General features: G+C 41.3%; 1 protein-coding gene across 2 annotated transcripts; it reads right to left on the minus strand.

The window, feature by feature from the left end:
• Positions 1-2,818: 2,818 nt before the first annotated feature.
• Positions 2,819-14,487, minus strand: e2f7 (E2F transcription factor 7). 2 transcript variants are annotated; one of them, XM_073480760.1, is made up of 13 exons: positions 14,305-14,487; positions 13,633-13,743; positions 12,757-13,062; positions 12,023-12,182; positions 11,555-11,794; positions 10,233-10,388; positions 10,005-10,148; positions 9,690-9,866; positions 9,496-9,580; positions 7,356-7,689; positions 6,602-6,767; positions 6,080-6,471; positions 2,819-4,647 (listed from the first exon to the last, which is right to left on the minus strand). In XM_073480760.1, the coding sequence occupies exons 2-13, from the start codon at positions 13,732-13,734 to the stop codon at positions 4,492-4,494; spliced, it is 2,418 nt and encodes an 805-aa protein (XP_073336861.1). In that variant the 5' UTR covers positions 13,735-13,743; positions 14,305-14,487; the 3' UTR covers positions 2,819-4,491. The 2 variants fall into 2 exon arrangements, with proteins under 2 accessions (XP_073336861.1, XP_073336860.1); XM_073480759.1 differs by having other exon boundaries at positions 13,633-13,746.
• Positions 14,488-14,707: the final 220 nt, after the last annotated feature.

Genomic DNA, 14,707 nt, shown 5'->3' on the forward strand with positions numbered 1-14,707 from the left:
TCACAATAGCTGGAAAATATAGATGAGATGGTCATTTTCGGCCATAAAATGAAGCCAAAATGTATTTAGTGATTAAATTATGTGCTTATGTTCCTCTTTCCCTTATGTGTCCATTTATGTGGAATAAACATTAACATCTGAAGTTCTTATACACATCTGAAAACATGTAATTTTGTGTACCCTCTTTCCTTTGAGAGTACTGTAATCCACCCCATTATCATTTCACATGCACCTTTGTTCTCCCTCTAGATGCTCCACAGTTTATTTTTGGTATAAACCTTTCCATTCATTTCCATTCATGTATCCGTGGCTCTACTTTGGGATTTCCTCACCTCAGGCCTGTGTGTCCATTTAAGGCAAAGTGGGGAGCTGCAGCTCTACCTGCTTCACTCATTGTTTCTTTGCTGCTAGTTTTCCAGAAATTCCTTCCACATTACACTTTGGGGCTTATTAAACCCAGGTGTGTTGCCAGGTTTGTAAAACGTTGCCTTCAAACAAAAAAAGCTTATTGAAGACTCCCTATAATTGATATCAGTCTTTCTCTCGCATCGTTGTAGTAGATATTTAACCCACTCTTCAGTGCAGCGATGCTTCTCACATTTAAGGGTTTTTGGGTTCTGCATATATTACATCCATCTAGGTCGTAGCATGGATGTACTACTACTACTACTAGTAGTAGAAGTAGTAGTGGTGGGGTGGTGGTGGAAGTAGAACTGGTACAGTAAGTGGCCTAGTTGTGGCAGAACTATAAAGCGGAATCAGTGCACTGTAAAAAAAAAAAAAGAAAAGAAAAGAAATCTGTAATTCTATGGATTTTTTCTGTTTATTTTACAGATGCTCCTTGTATTTTTTAATTACACAAAAATATCTATAAAATTACCAAAATAGACAGTGAATTTAGATGTCTAATGTAAAATAATAAATATAAACCCAAAAATAAACAAGATGTGTAAATTTAAGTCTGAAAACTGTATTAGCGTTTTTTTAGGGATTTTTATTTTTGTTATTTTACAGTATTTTTGCAGCCTGAATCTTACTTTTTTTTACGGGTATTTTTTTTACAGTGTAGAAGGGTAGTAAGTTGCGTTAAGGCGTATTTAGTGGCAATCTACAAACTACAAACTAGTATCTATTGTAGCAGTAGAGGTACAAGTTTCAGTAGTTCCAGTAGTAGTGGAAACAATAGTAGTAATGAGGGTGGTAGTAATACACATAGTAGTGATGTATATTTGAAAGCTAATTGCTCTGTTTTGCCTCTGGAACAGTGTGTATACGGGTCACAGCAGATCTTGGCTAAACTATCTATCTATATAAAGTTAATCATCCCATCTGCTGAGGTTTAGTGTCATAAATGCCTCTCAGGGGCCAAACACATCTACCGGCAGCTCAGTTTTAGTGCTGATATAAAAGCTCTGATTAGATGTTGATGTGTCCGGACAGATGGAGTGTGTGTTTTTAAGTGTGGATCAATCAGCCCGATCTAACACTGAGATCACACTTGATGTGCTGAATGTGGAATTTTATTCGTCATAATTAAGAATCTAACCTCAGCTTAACGATGACTATACTGCATGTGTAATTTGAATTTTAACCACCTTTTTCTGCTTTTTCACTCTGACATTTGATTTTTTTTCCTTTTTTTTTGGAATAACACATTATAAAACTGTGGCAACATCATCAGTTCCATCATATATCTAAGTGTTTAATGTGCACAACACAGTAGGCTTTGTAGCACCAGGAATTGTTTAAGGGATGATGAAGTGTGTCATCTGATCACATCAGCATGGCTTGCTTCCATCTGTTGGGCCATTCTGAACTGGACTCTGAATAATTGGTAGCATCTGTAAATATGTAAATTGGTAAACTGAAGCCATCTGTAAATCTGTCAACATTTGGATAAGGGATCAAATTATATATTTTTTTTGTCATCTTAGTGTCAAAATTTAGAAGCCAGTAATGAAATGTAACTACAATTTACTCAACTACTGTAATTAAGTACAATTTTGATGTACTGTTTTCTATATCAAATGTTATACTTCCAGTCAGATAACGTAAGTCACTAGTGACTTTGCAGATTCAGATTATACAGTGATGATAGGCTATTACTCGTGACATGTAACCTATCAGATCATGCTGTTGGCAGGACATCGAGAGAGACCACAGAGTGCTACTGATGATCGGACAGATGCTGAGTATCAGCTGTGTCGATAATCAGTCTATCCCTAATTTGGATTAGCAATTTTTTTCCCCCAGTTTAGCATAAAACAGAGGAGTATAATTATTTTGAAATAAAGTTTTCTTATTTATAAAATGTGGAAACGATTTTGTCATTAAAAACCGGATTATAATGGGAAACTTTTGTTGAAAAAACATGAAAATACAAGGTTTGTGCGACTATGAGGATTAATCCAGTACAAGTACAAACCCCATCTGAGTAAAATGTGTCAATATCCTTACATGTGACGAAGGAAAATCCTCATTGAATAGCTGACTTTTTAGCGATTCATTCCTTCATAAAAAATGTGTTTTGTTAATAGTTCTCTTAATTTTATATCATCAAAAACACTCTCTGAAGCTCAGTTCTGAGGCTGTTCAGTTAATAGTTTTCTAATAAATAATAAATATAGCAACCTCTGATCAAACCATATTAATTTCAGGCTTAAATTAACAAATTCCAGTTGACCAGCGGTTAATGACTACCCATTTTTGTTTTAAGTCCTGCCCAAGAACAGATACATTTAAATTCAGATAATTGTTTATTCCTAGAAAACCCAGTCACAATTTCCTCCAAATTAAAGCGTACACATGACAAGGCAGGTCAGCATCATAGATTTTTTTAATGAAAGCTTGTGAAAGTCGTACAGAAGAAAACCAGCTTGGCCCACAACTACAGAGAGAGCAGAGCTACAGTGTACGAACAGCTCTGAGTTTTGTAAAAGTTACACCAGCAGACACAACTACTAAAACTAGCAGTGCATTAAACATTATTTAAAACACAGTAAGCAGCATTTAACATTCTGCATGTGAAAGTATGAATGACACTATGAATACGATATACAAAAATAATTACTGACATAACTGTACATTAATAACTACACATCCACCGGTCAGAGTGGATTATCTGTGCACCCTTTGGTGTGACATCGTTAAGCTCTCCTGAATGAGTCCCTTACAAAGCACCAATATTCAGGCTGGGTAGTCTGGAGGCTGGAGGGCTGTTGATACAAATCCCTGGACAACCTGAGAAAATCTGTACTGAGGCAACAACTCAGGGTGCCTGTAGGTTAAGGCACTCAACCCCCAACTTGCACCAGCCAGCAGCAGACAGTGGTCATACTGGGAGTCTCCAGACTCTATGAATGTGGAACAGTGCTGCTAAAAAAAGACAGCATATAAACTCAGTCTACTCTCCTTGGATAAATTAAGGCTGAGTCTTTACAGTACTCTGATATCTTTTCAAATTCCACTTCGAGTGAATTCACAAGTATTCAAGTACCTGAGAGCATCGTCACATTGTTCTTTAGTCGTCAGTAACGGAGCTAGAGGTTTGGTGTTGGGCTGCAAGTAACGATTATTTTCTCGATTAATTGATTAGTTGTGTCTATAAAGTGGTGAAAAATGTTGATCACAACTAGAACCAGAAAATCAGAGAGAATTCTGACTTAATCATTGCAGCTCTATTTTGGGGTTTAACCATCAAGCACTGTGGTTACAGATACTCAGTGAAAACACACACAGCACCAGCAGCATCTGTCTTCCTGATGAGCAAATGAATTCCAAGTACAGTTCCTTGAGATGCTCGGCTGGCCGTAAACATTTAAGGCTTTAGTGATTTTCTCCTCACAGTGATGTCTGAAATGAACCGTGAGACATTTGTCTGCTACCATGGCTGTTATTCAGTGATCAGCAGCTAATAGATTTCCTATCGAACCTTAATATTGTAAGAAAACCTGAAGGGGCCAGCTAAAGACAATCACTTCAATATGAGACGTACAAAATGTCAAATACTTAGTGCTAAAAACAAAGTAAATGTTTTATTACAGTCCCTGTAATCAACATATATTATCTAAAATATAAATAGCAGTTGGGCTATAATACACAAGTGATGGGGAATTAGGTAGCGTGATCATATCTGGGAGGGAAAATTAAGGCTGAAATACAAAACAGAGCAGTGGCCGACTCCCACCACAGGAGGGCACTGTCACATTGGCAATACTGCTTCACTCATTCACTCTGAAATCTTGTGTCCCATAATTGAACCACGAGGCACATTTGAACTGTTAACGTAACGACCGATAAGGTAAGAGTTTCATTACAAAATGACATCTTGAGATCTTGTGTTTAAACTTACATTCTTGCATTTTGGAAGGAAACCCTTAATTTATTCATTAATAAACTAACAAAGCACCAATGGTTTGAAACCATATTCTTCACTTTTAGGGTCAACACCTGAGTGTTAAAACAGCACCATATACTCATCTCCTCACAAGTCTAACTGGTGGGAGGGTGGCCGACGTCCAGTCTTCTCTGTGCTGAGCCTCTCTTTCGGGCCGCTGGCACAGCGCTGACTGCACTTCCCAGTGTGCCCGGGGTCTGGAAGAAGGCCTTAGAAGCGGACGGCGTGGTTTCCTTTGGAGTATGTGGGGTCTGTGAAGATAGAGAAATAGAAGATCGGAGAACGTTTAGACAATGTACTTAAGGATTAGAGAGCATTTTTATACATTTTCTTGGCGGTGCATTCAAGAATTCAAGGCAAACTTCGATATGTTGTGTTCTGGATATTTTCTGGATGCTTCAAATTGGAAAATCTGATAGCGTTACCATTAGGGCTGCTTGTTTATGTCAAAGATTTAAAAAAGCGATTATTTTGGTCAATATTGAGTTCACAATTACCAATTAATTACGACATCCTGTGTTTATTAACTTTAGTTTTTTCCTTTAATATGAAAACAAGGAAACACTAATTCTGGTGAACTCAAAGAAGTATTAAGTCTCTCCAGGGTGATTGTTAAAATGCAGTAAAAAGCATTAGAAAGCCAAGATCACTAAATTTTATTATTTTTGTAAATGTCATCCCAACTACTAACCAGTACTATTTTCTTCTTCTATTTTCCTCAGCAGCATTTAAAAGTTGTCATTTTGTCATGAAGCATATGATTATGATTTGTAAAAGGCAAAAAAATGTGTAACAAAACTACCTCTTGAATTATTGTTAAAGGGGCACTGTGTGGTTTTGGAGAATAAATTCAAACTCAGAATTTTAATATTGACAATATTAATGAGGTAATAATACAAACCCAGAAATATTTATTCCATAACTGAATAAACAAGCTGTTCTCAGAAGAAAATAAGGTTCCCAGAACACTGTTTAAAGCTAGAAAGGTGGCAGGGTCCGCCAAATATAAACAAAGTAAAACAGTATGAAATTGTATTGTCCTTTAAAGGTCAGTTTGTTTAGACATAAAAAAAAAAAAACAGTCAATGAAGATCTTCCTCTTCTGCTTAAAATCCCTACATAGTGCACCTTTAAGTTCTGCCAGGATTTTGTGTGCTGTTTTACAATATAATATCTGGAATAAATGAGAGAATGCGTTCTAGTAACCAACATCTGAACCCTTTTATGAAGGTATTACTCCATCCATATTAACTGTGGAAGTGGGTGGCAAACAGAGGACAGTCCTGATTGATGCCTCAGTACAGCACAGTCATTGACTCGTCACATTGTCTCTAATGCTGCATTCATTTGCCATCCAGCTCCTCAGCAGGTCGTCTGAAGCGACTCTGTATGAGAGGAGCACTACTGGCAGGCTGTGTTGGGCTTTTACAGACAAGGACATTAATCCCTATTTAACAACTTGGAGATTAATCAACTTAAACCGCCGTGACACACAGGAAGTGTCTCAATGAGGAAATGAGTGGAAACCTTCCACAAAACAGATGCTGCACTTGCTTTCATGTCAAGCTGTGTTGTGGCATTTTGCCTGATAGCAGAAAGGTCATGTGTCATAATGAAGGCAAATTATGTTGGAGTTAACACAGTTTTAGAGCAGAGATCTCTGTGTGTGTGTGTGTGTCTTACCAGTGGTTCTGGTGTGTTGACGTTGACAGTCTGACATGGTCCCGGGGGGGAATGTGGAGTGCCAGCCGCTGACCCGTACAGCCTGCTCTGTTCTGGAGTGGACGGCGTAGGAACCGGTGACCTGCTCATCTCCGGTGCTGCTGTCAGGCCGTACGGCGCCGCCCCTACCATAAAGTGAGCAGGTGACATCACAGTGGGCAGGCTGAAGCTCAGTTTGTTGTGGCCATCAGAGCCTTGCTGTGGTAGACCGCTGGCCACCAGGGGGTAGTGGGAGAGGGCTGCAGAGGGCAGCAGGACGTAGGGCAGCGCCAGGGTAGGAACGCTGCTGTGAGGAAGTGCTAGACCGTTTGGTTGCTGACCGGCAGAGAGGAGGAAGTTGAGGCTATTCAGACCTGGAGAAGATAGATCAGGAGAAAAATTGAAATAATTTTTCTATGGTTTACGTCTACTAAAAACTTCAAAGGAAGCACCAGAATCAAGATTCTTATGTGAATCGATTTTTTGACAAACTTGTGTACGTACCTGCATTGTTAGGGACATAGAGGTAGTGTGATGGCTGGGCGGGCTCGCTGCTGCTGTTGCCTCCTTGACTCTCATCGACCGGCTGCTCTCTGGAGAGGCCTGCTGGCCGACTGGGGGAAGTCCTGCTGCTTCCAGTCTGTGAACACCCAGCTGACTCGGCTCTCATCTGAAAAGAAAGACAAACACTGTGAATAAATTAACCTGGACCTCATTATGGACATTAAAAATGGAGGAGCCAACCATTCCAGCCATCGTGAATGAACATTTTATGCCATAATGCGTAACAATTTATGCCTCAGCACTAAAACCCCTGCACCGATTAAACACTGGAGTTAACTTCTGCCAAGTTCATTTCTTGATGTAAAATCATTTATAGTCTACTGTCTAATCTACCTTTCTAAAAGACCATCTTATCATGAAAACTGAGACGTTTACAATTACTAAGATTGCTAAGGTTTTCCAATTATCATTCATCCTAAACATAACTAATATGATGAGTCTTTAATTACACCAGGGATGAGTTATCCTCATCAGCCAGCCTGAAGTATTGCATATTTTCAATTTAACGCTCCACTATCCAGAATTAATACCAGAATCTACACAGAGAAAAAGGCCTCTCATAATCATATTACTGCACTGAAGCAAAATGATCAGGTCGTTCCCAGTCAATCTTAACAAAATGAGAACTGTGGTGAAAGATAGCAAACAATAATCACACTTATTTTATACCAAAACACATCTAACACCACCTCACCTTGTCACAATCCTCCAACTCAGATGTTCCCTTCTTTTTCGCCACCGTCTCCTCCTCTTCCCCTTCCTCCCTCCTTCTCTTCCTCCCCTCCTCAGACGCCAACCTGGGCGATCGTTGACCTTCAGGCACCTGGTCGGGCTTGTCCGGCGCCCTGTACAGCATGACCACAGAGGGCTGGGACAGGCTGGGCAGGTAGGCCAAGCAGTGGGGGGAGGAGGAAGGTGCAAAGAGGTGCTCTGGGTGGAGGGAACGTGCCAGCAGGGTGTGATGGGTGGAAGACGGAGGCAGCGGACTACTGCTTGTGGGCGTCTGCAGTTCTGCGCTGGGACGGTAACTGCAGGGAAACCAGAAGGTAGCAAGAAATGTTAATTGGGTCATTTTACATTAAATGCAATGGATGCTGAAGTTGTCTGGGCTTGGGTCAAAGTTTATGGCCCAATCAAAGCACCAATAGTGTTTTTTGTTTCTCTTCTGCTTTAGTGCATGACTGCAATGGCAAAATCCACAAAGTAAACGATCTCTCATTTCTTCTCTCTAACTCCCCTCTAGTTTACTTTGGCTCATTATAAAAAAATGTCCAACTATTGTCCCAGTAGTGATACCGGTGCCACCCAGCGCTGTACACAAAATGTAGCAGCCACAGATTTTGTATATGGCCTATGAGCAACATTTAGCACTTTAAGGACTTTTTAGGCGCCAGGAAATGTTGGCAATGGAGCTGCAACGATTAATGAATTAATTGATTAGCTGATCGAAAGAAAATGTATTACAATCGATTAACCGTTTCAGTCATTTTTCTAATATTAATGTCAAACATTTGCTAGTTCTAGTTTCTAAAATGTGACGATTTGCTGCTTGCTTGTCATTTATGACAGTAAATGAAGAGTCTTTGGGTTTGGGACTGTTTGACAAAAGGAGCCATTTGAGGATGTCAATTTAGGCTGTGGGAGTTTGTGATGAGCATTTTTCACAAAGACTGAAGTACTTAACAATTATCATGAAAATAATCTGGAGGTCAACCAATAATTGAAATAATTGTTAGTTACAGCCCTATATGGCACAGGAACTGTAGTAAATTCCTGCCTTTCACCAGTCAAAACGCAGCATGGTTCCTGAATCCTTGGAAAAGTCGGGGTGACATGTCCCTCTGATCTCTCTCGCTTCTAACTGGCCCACTCCCAGCTGTGAACCTCCCATCTTATCCTGTGGGCTACCACTGCCTCTGGTGCATTCTTACCCCGCTTCATATTAAAATATCCTCTTTCAACACGCACTTCTGTGTCCTATTATCTCTCTCCCTCCAAAAACACTTTACAGCCACATTCATGGGGCAGCCGTGGTTTGGCTACAAGCAGGCCGGCCACAGAAATAACATGAAGTACTGTGTTCTGTATCTGTGGAGCCAATGCATACATTCATAGACAAAAACTATTCATATCCGCAGCAGTCAGCTCAGGTTTCATGTAGCCTAAAGCTAAACTGTTGGGCCAATGCAAATACTGGCAGTGAGTGTGAAATATTATGTATGAGAGACAGGGAGCGGTGAGCCTTGGCATCTTATAACTAAGACATTGTCAGAAGCTTAACATGCCAATAATCATTTTGATCTAACTGTTTAGCTTCATACTGAAGTTGTTTTGTATTTAATATGTCAGAATGGTGAAAAAGGTTGACCAGTGTTTCCAAAAGCCCAAAATGTCTTGTTTTGTCCATAACTCAAAGATATTGAGTACTGTCACAGAGAAGTACAGAATTCAGAAAAAAAGATCACATTTAAGAAGCTGGAATCAAAGAACTTTGACCTTTTAATCTCTTTAAAAAATGACTCTTAATAGTTGACAACTAATCGGTTAATCATTGCGGCCAGAAAAGCACAGTTAGGTTTGGGATTGCTTTTCTTTTATCTTCATCTACAAACAACTAGTGGACTCTTCCACCTTGTTCTAGGCAGCTGAGGTGGATTCTCTACAGTCATACTGATCGACTGTCCTACAACGGTTAGCAGAAAGAGCTAATGTGTGCGGTAAATTGTTTGGCAGTAAATCTGTAGATGACGGCAGATAAATCTGAACTAAGAAACGCAAGGGTGATTACAGACAAGCTGTGTGTCTGTGTGTGTATGTGTGTGTTAGTAACTCACTCAGTGCTGTTTCCAAACTGCAGTCGACACACTGCATTGTTGCCTGCAGTCCTTTTTGAATAATCCACAGGCAGGTTTGGCAGACCTGCAGCGCGAGGAAAGAAAACAATTTATCAGACAAGAAAATAAAAATGTTCCACTGTAATAAACTGCTCTGTTTGATATGCAAATACAAATATGTGTGTGTACAATACCTGCAGGGTCTCGCCGTGGACTGCTGGGCGCAGAGCTGACCTGCCGCTGGACAGCCGCAGAAGTTGGCATGATGTTGAAAGACGCGTGCCGGGCCATCTTAGCTTTTCTGAGGTCCTGGCTTGTCATTGTCTGAGTGGCCTCAGGTAGACTGACAGCTGCCATGTTCACAGTATTTTCTGCAGATGATGACAGTTACTGAGTTAACATGACACCTTACAGATGACAGTGATGGGTCCAAAATCAGTTCCCAGAGTGCCTTCATAGTTTTTAGAACTACTTTCATGTAGTTAACAAAGCTTGTCTTTAAATCTTACCAGCATTTGCAGTGTTTTTGAATTCAACAGGGCCGAGCCACTTGAAGGCCGGCTTCCTGCCTCTCTCCTCACGGACGTGGACCTTCTTTATGAGGCCCAGGCTGGTCAGCACATTGGCGATGTCGTACAATCGCCGCACTTTAGCTGCAGATAGAGATAATGTTTAGTGTTGATAAAACAGAAGAAACAGGATTTTTGTGTTACAGGACGCATCCTTTCTTTTCTCACTTTTGTATTTGCTGTGGCTCGACGAGTCCTGGCTCTCCTCGATGAGGATCTTTGCTGCTGCGTCCAGAGTAACCGTCTGAGTTTTGGACACCAGGAAGAGCATGACGAACTTCTGGCTCATGATGCGCAGAGATTTGTCTTTCCTGTTGCCACCAGCTACGGATATCAAAGAAACACGCAAATATGTCAGAGTGCTGCAATCAAATAAATCTACCATGAAGGAGATTGGTTTGGCAAGATTCTCCAGATCTGTGATTATATTCTATTTATTTTACTTCCAGCACTGACAGCTTTGCCAGTGTTAGACTATTGAGTCTTGATTGCTAAAAATCAACAGATCATTGGTTGTATGCCCTGATAATGGACATTTACATTATATATATGTATAGTACATTGAAACTGAATGCTCTTTTTGATGGATTTTCTATTCAGAGACACGATTGACCTTTGTAAATCCCAATCAGTTAAAATCTCACATTAAAGATCAAAATGGAGGTTCCTCTCCAACCACCGCAACTGAAAAAAACAAACCCTTAAAATTAAGAAAATAAGTTTTAAATCTGCACACTAAAGTCCTCTAATAACATGTTTGCAGTGTCAGCATCAACCCTCCAACCCTTCATATTATATCATCTTTGTGTTCACATCCTGTGGACTTCACTGTCTCCACCTTGTTGAAAAAACAATACTGAAGTAATGGGATTATAAACCATGCAAATATGAAGGCTCGAATGTGAAGCTGATGCCTTAACGACACCATTTCAGAGGTCTGTGTTTGCGGACATGATGATGGCTATTATGTAAATATTTCCTGAGGTCATCACATTCAACCAGCAAACATTAACTACTTAATGGACATCGCCTGAAAGCATGTCACCTTTGTAACTACCTCTTTGTCATGAGTGCTGTTATTATCACACACAAACCCTCTTAACGAAAAGCTGCCTGCATGTATGAAGAGGCAGGATCACTATGGAAACTGGGCCTGTATTCACTCCTGTGTGTTTGCGAGTGAAAGGATTGATCATTTAGCTGTAGTGTTAATTTGGTGGCAGCTGCTCCTGAGATGGAATCTATGCTTAAAAGTTTACACATGCAGCATTAAACTGATCTTATCCTAGTACGACAATAAACTGCAGCCAGTGGTAACGACATGCAAAGGCGCTAGAAGAAGAAAATAGTGTGGTTTTCTTTCCAGTCACTTCTATTTATTGTTGTCTATTTTTGTTTCTAATGTTTTGTCTGTGCTGTTTTAATGAAGCACTTTGGGCTGTGTGTTTGTATCAAAGGTGCTGTATAAATAACACTGATGAGTTCATTACCACTGCCAGCATCTCCCTCCGCTCCGTCCTCCTCTCGTCCCGGCCCAGCCTCCCTGCTCTCAGAGGCCACCTCCATCTGGAGGTGGTAGCCTTGCTGCCGGCCCCTCCGCTGCAGCTCCTCCAGCGTGGCCTCCAGCCGCTGACGACCGTACCAGGTGTAGCTGTTCTTGGCTATCCGACCAACAATCATGAGGGACTCCAGCACGTTGACAATGTCGTAGATGCGCCGCCTCTCCACTCCTGACAATTTGAGTGCGAGAGTAGAGAAATTAGCCCTCTACTCTTGAGAAATATATGCATTTGAATAAAAACTGACCAAATGTTCAGTGTTTTTATTTAAAGGACATTATGTGCAGCTCAGTGCGAGTGGCACACTGTTTGAACCAATAACATAAAATGTGATTCATGCTCATGAAACGGACATTAGCTGCTTTCATTATCATCGGCCTCCCAATCACTGGTGCTTACCAAGATTGGTCGCCACTTCATCCAGTGAGATCCAGATGGGGTTGTGTGGCGGTGGGTAATCAGGGTAGAGGGCCAGGAACTTCTGGCACAGCAGACCCAGACTCTTCTGCTTCCTGCTCGGCTTTTTGTCGGCATCATCCTCTTCCTCCGCGGCTTCGAACTGGACCGACAAATAAAGGCATAAATAGATAAATGATCTTGAGCTATTTTAGCATACACATAACACATCTCAGTCCAGAGCCTTAAATTGCTCCTCTGTGACACCTCTTCCAGGGCACATAGTTTAGAAAAGAATTAAATCCTGTGATCCCTGAAAAGATTATATCCAGTAAGGCTGGAAAAGACCTCCACACTCTGAATTTAACAAACAATTTTATCACAAAACCTCCGGGGGATTTAAGCTCCAGCTGCCGTTTTATATACAATATGACTTAATTTATTAGGCAGAACTGAAAACTCAGTATCTTGAGATTTCAGCTGATGCTGTGAGTGAAGTGAGGAGGCAAAGTGTATACTCCCTGGACTTTTAAGATTGTGGAAATTCTGTCTCCCCATGAGACCCGTTCTTTAAGTAAACTAATAAACAAGAACTGCAATCTAACTGATTTTTGCCCAGTGGATTTAAAACTAAATTGAGAACTGTTTAAATGTCTTATTAAGTATGTCAGAGACCTTTTGAAACCATGTGTTTTTAGATGATACAGTGTACAGGTAAAATGTCCCATTTCACATACCTGACAAGAGTCCTCCACCTCCGTATCCTCCGCCACAGCATCTGGACTTGCTGGCTTGTCCTTCTCATTCTCTATGGGCCTGAATAGTACTTTTTTCATCTCTCTGTCGCGGATGTCTGGGCTGGCAGCGCTGATCAGCATCTTCAGGTTGGCTGTGGGCGTCCAGGGCTCGACCAGGGATGTGTGTTTGATGGGGGTGATGTGGGCCAGGTCAGGGGTGGCACCTATCCTACTCATGAGCAAAACCGGGACGGGCTCGGTGGATTTCAGAGGCGTGGACCTTCTCCTCTCTGTGCAGATGTTTTCCTGTGATGGAGACAAGTGATTTGTGGTTACACAGTTGTAGTTAAGATTTCAAACGTTTGGCAAGACTGGGTGAATATCAAGGACTCAAAAATGACAATGATGGAGCAAAAGAAGACATTATGAAACACTTTACAACCTGTAATGCTGTTGAAATCTTTTATTTTAAATCTGCTGCTGTTTAAACTGAAATCTCCATCACATGATTTTATTTAGAAAAGGCAAACGTGTTCCCTGGGGGAGACCCAAGGCATGTTAGTGAATTTGGGCCGGTATTTAGACAAGAAATCTGGTACTTTCAAGCAAATCTGCTCATTTGTAAACACTTCACAGCAATTTACCTCAACCCACAAAGTACTTTACCACTTTTACTTCTGGTAAACTTATTGTTTATAGCCCAAAACCACCCTAGCCTTGTATATCTTACAACCATGTCACTCTTAACATGCCACCACATTGCTCTAAACATCTCTCCCTGATTAGCCTGATACTGCAGCTCTCCTTCACTATTATCATATCAAACCTGCCACACTATTCAGACCACACCTAGGATCAAGCAGGGGGCCACCTTACCTTTTGTTCACTTTGGCCCCCATCCTCCTCCTCCTCCGGCTCCACCTTGAAACTTTTCCTTGGACTTGTGAGGTCTTTCAGTGCGAGGCATTCAACTTCCATCTGGGAAAACTGCTGTTAAATAAGAGTAAGGGTGTGTATAGATTAATGACTAATATCTCAGCGGTGTGACTGGTGAAGTTAAGGACATTTCAGGCAGTAGAGGGAACTCAGACGAGTGGTCAGCTGAATTTGGCGGAAAGAACATCAGCTAATTAGCTCGTAGCAAGCTAGCGGCTGGGACCAAACTAGCAGGCTACCTACTTAATAGTTTGGCTTCTTGCTAACAAAACGTAACCTGCTGAAGTGCAGCTGGTGTAGCAGGTTAAGGTGAACGTGTTAGTACGTGATATTAACTAATTACGTTAATTCTAAGTTGTAACATGAGACGTAGCGTTAACTAACGTTATCGCCTCAGTAAAGGACCAATTCACCCAAATAAGTCCATACATTTAGGTGTGGCAGAGCCTATGAAGGGAGATTGCTATTAAACTGTGACTAATTTACAGTCATAAAGGCTAATTAAACTTTAATTAGCTACTTGGCTAACATTACTAGCTCAGCTGATAAGCATTCCATAACTTAGTTTAGCAGCAAGTAGCAAACCACTGGAGGGAAAACAGCATTCCTCACCTTTCTCCGCTTACTGAATGAATGAAATGCTCCAAAGTGGCTCAGTGTCAGGTTTAACACACTTGTCAACGCGTAGTTTCTTCAAACCAACATAGCAGCTAATTTCCCTCTTTAAAAGAAGCGCGTAGTCCTCCTTAGCCTGCACCTCCAGTCCTCTGAAGACTCCTGTCCAACTAGCGGAAACTCTGCACTGTCCCGTGGTGACTGCAGCATCACCCGCTCAAGCTTGTTTTCTGGCGCTCTCAAGCATCTGGCTCACTCTAGCCAATCAGCGCCCAGACGATTGCTGCGTCATTCTGCTCCAGCCAATCAGCGTTTGTGTACTCGGGTACGCGCCTCAGCTTCTACCAATGGGCGTGGATAACGGCCACGCCTCCACAGTTGTGTTGGCGGGGCAACCGGC

This window comes from Pagrus major, chromosome 14, assembly GCF_040436345.1.
Source record: "Pagrus major chromosome 14, Pma_NU_1.0".
Classification (NCBI taxonomy): Eukaryota; Metazoa; Chordata; class Actinopteri; order Spariformes; family Sparidae; genus Pagrus; species Pagrus major.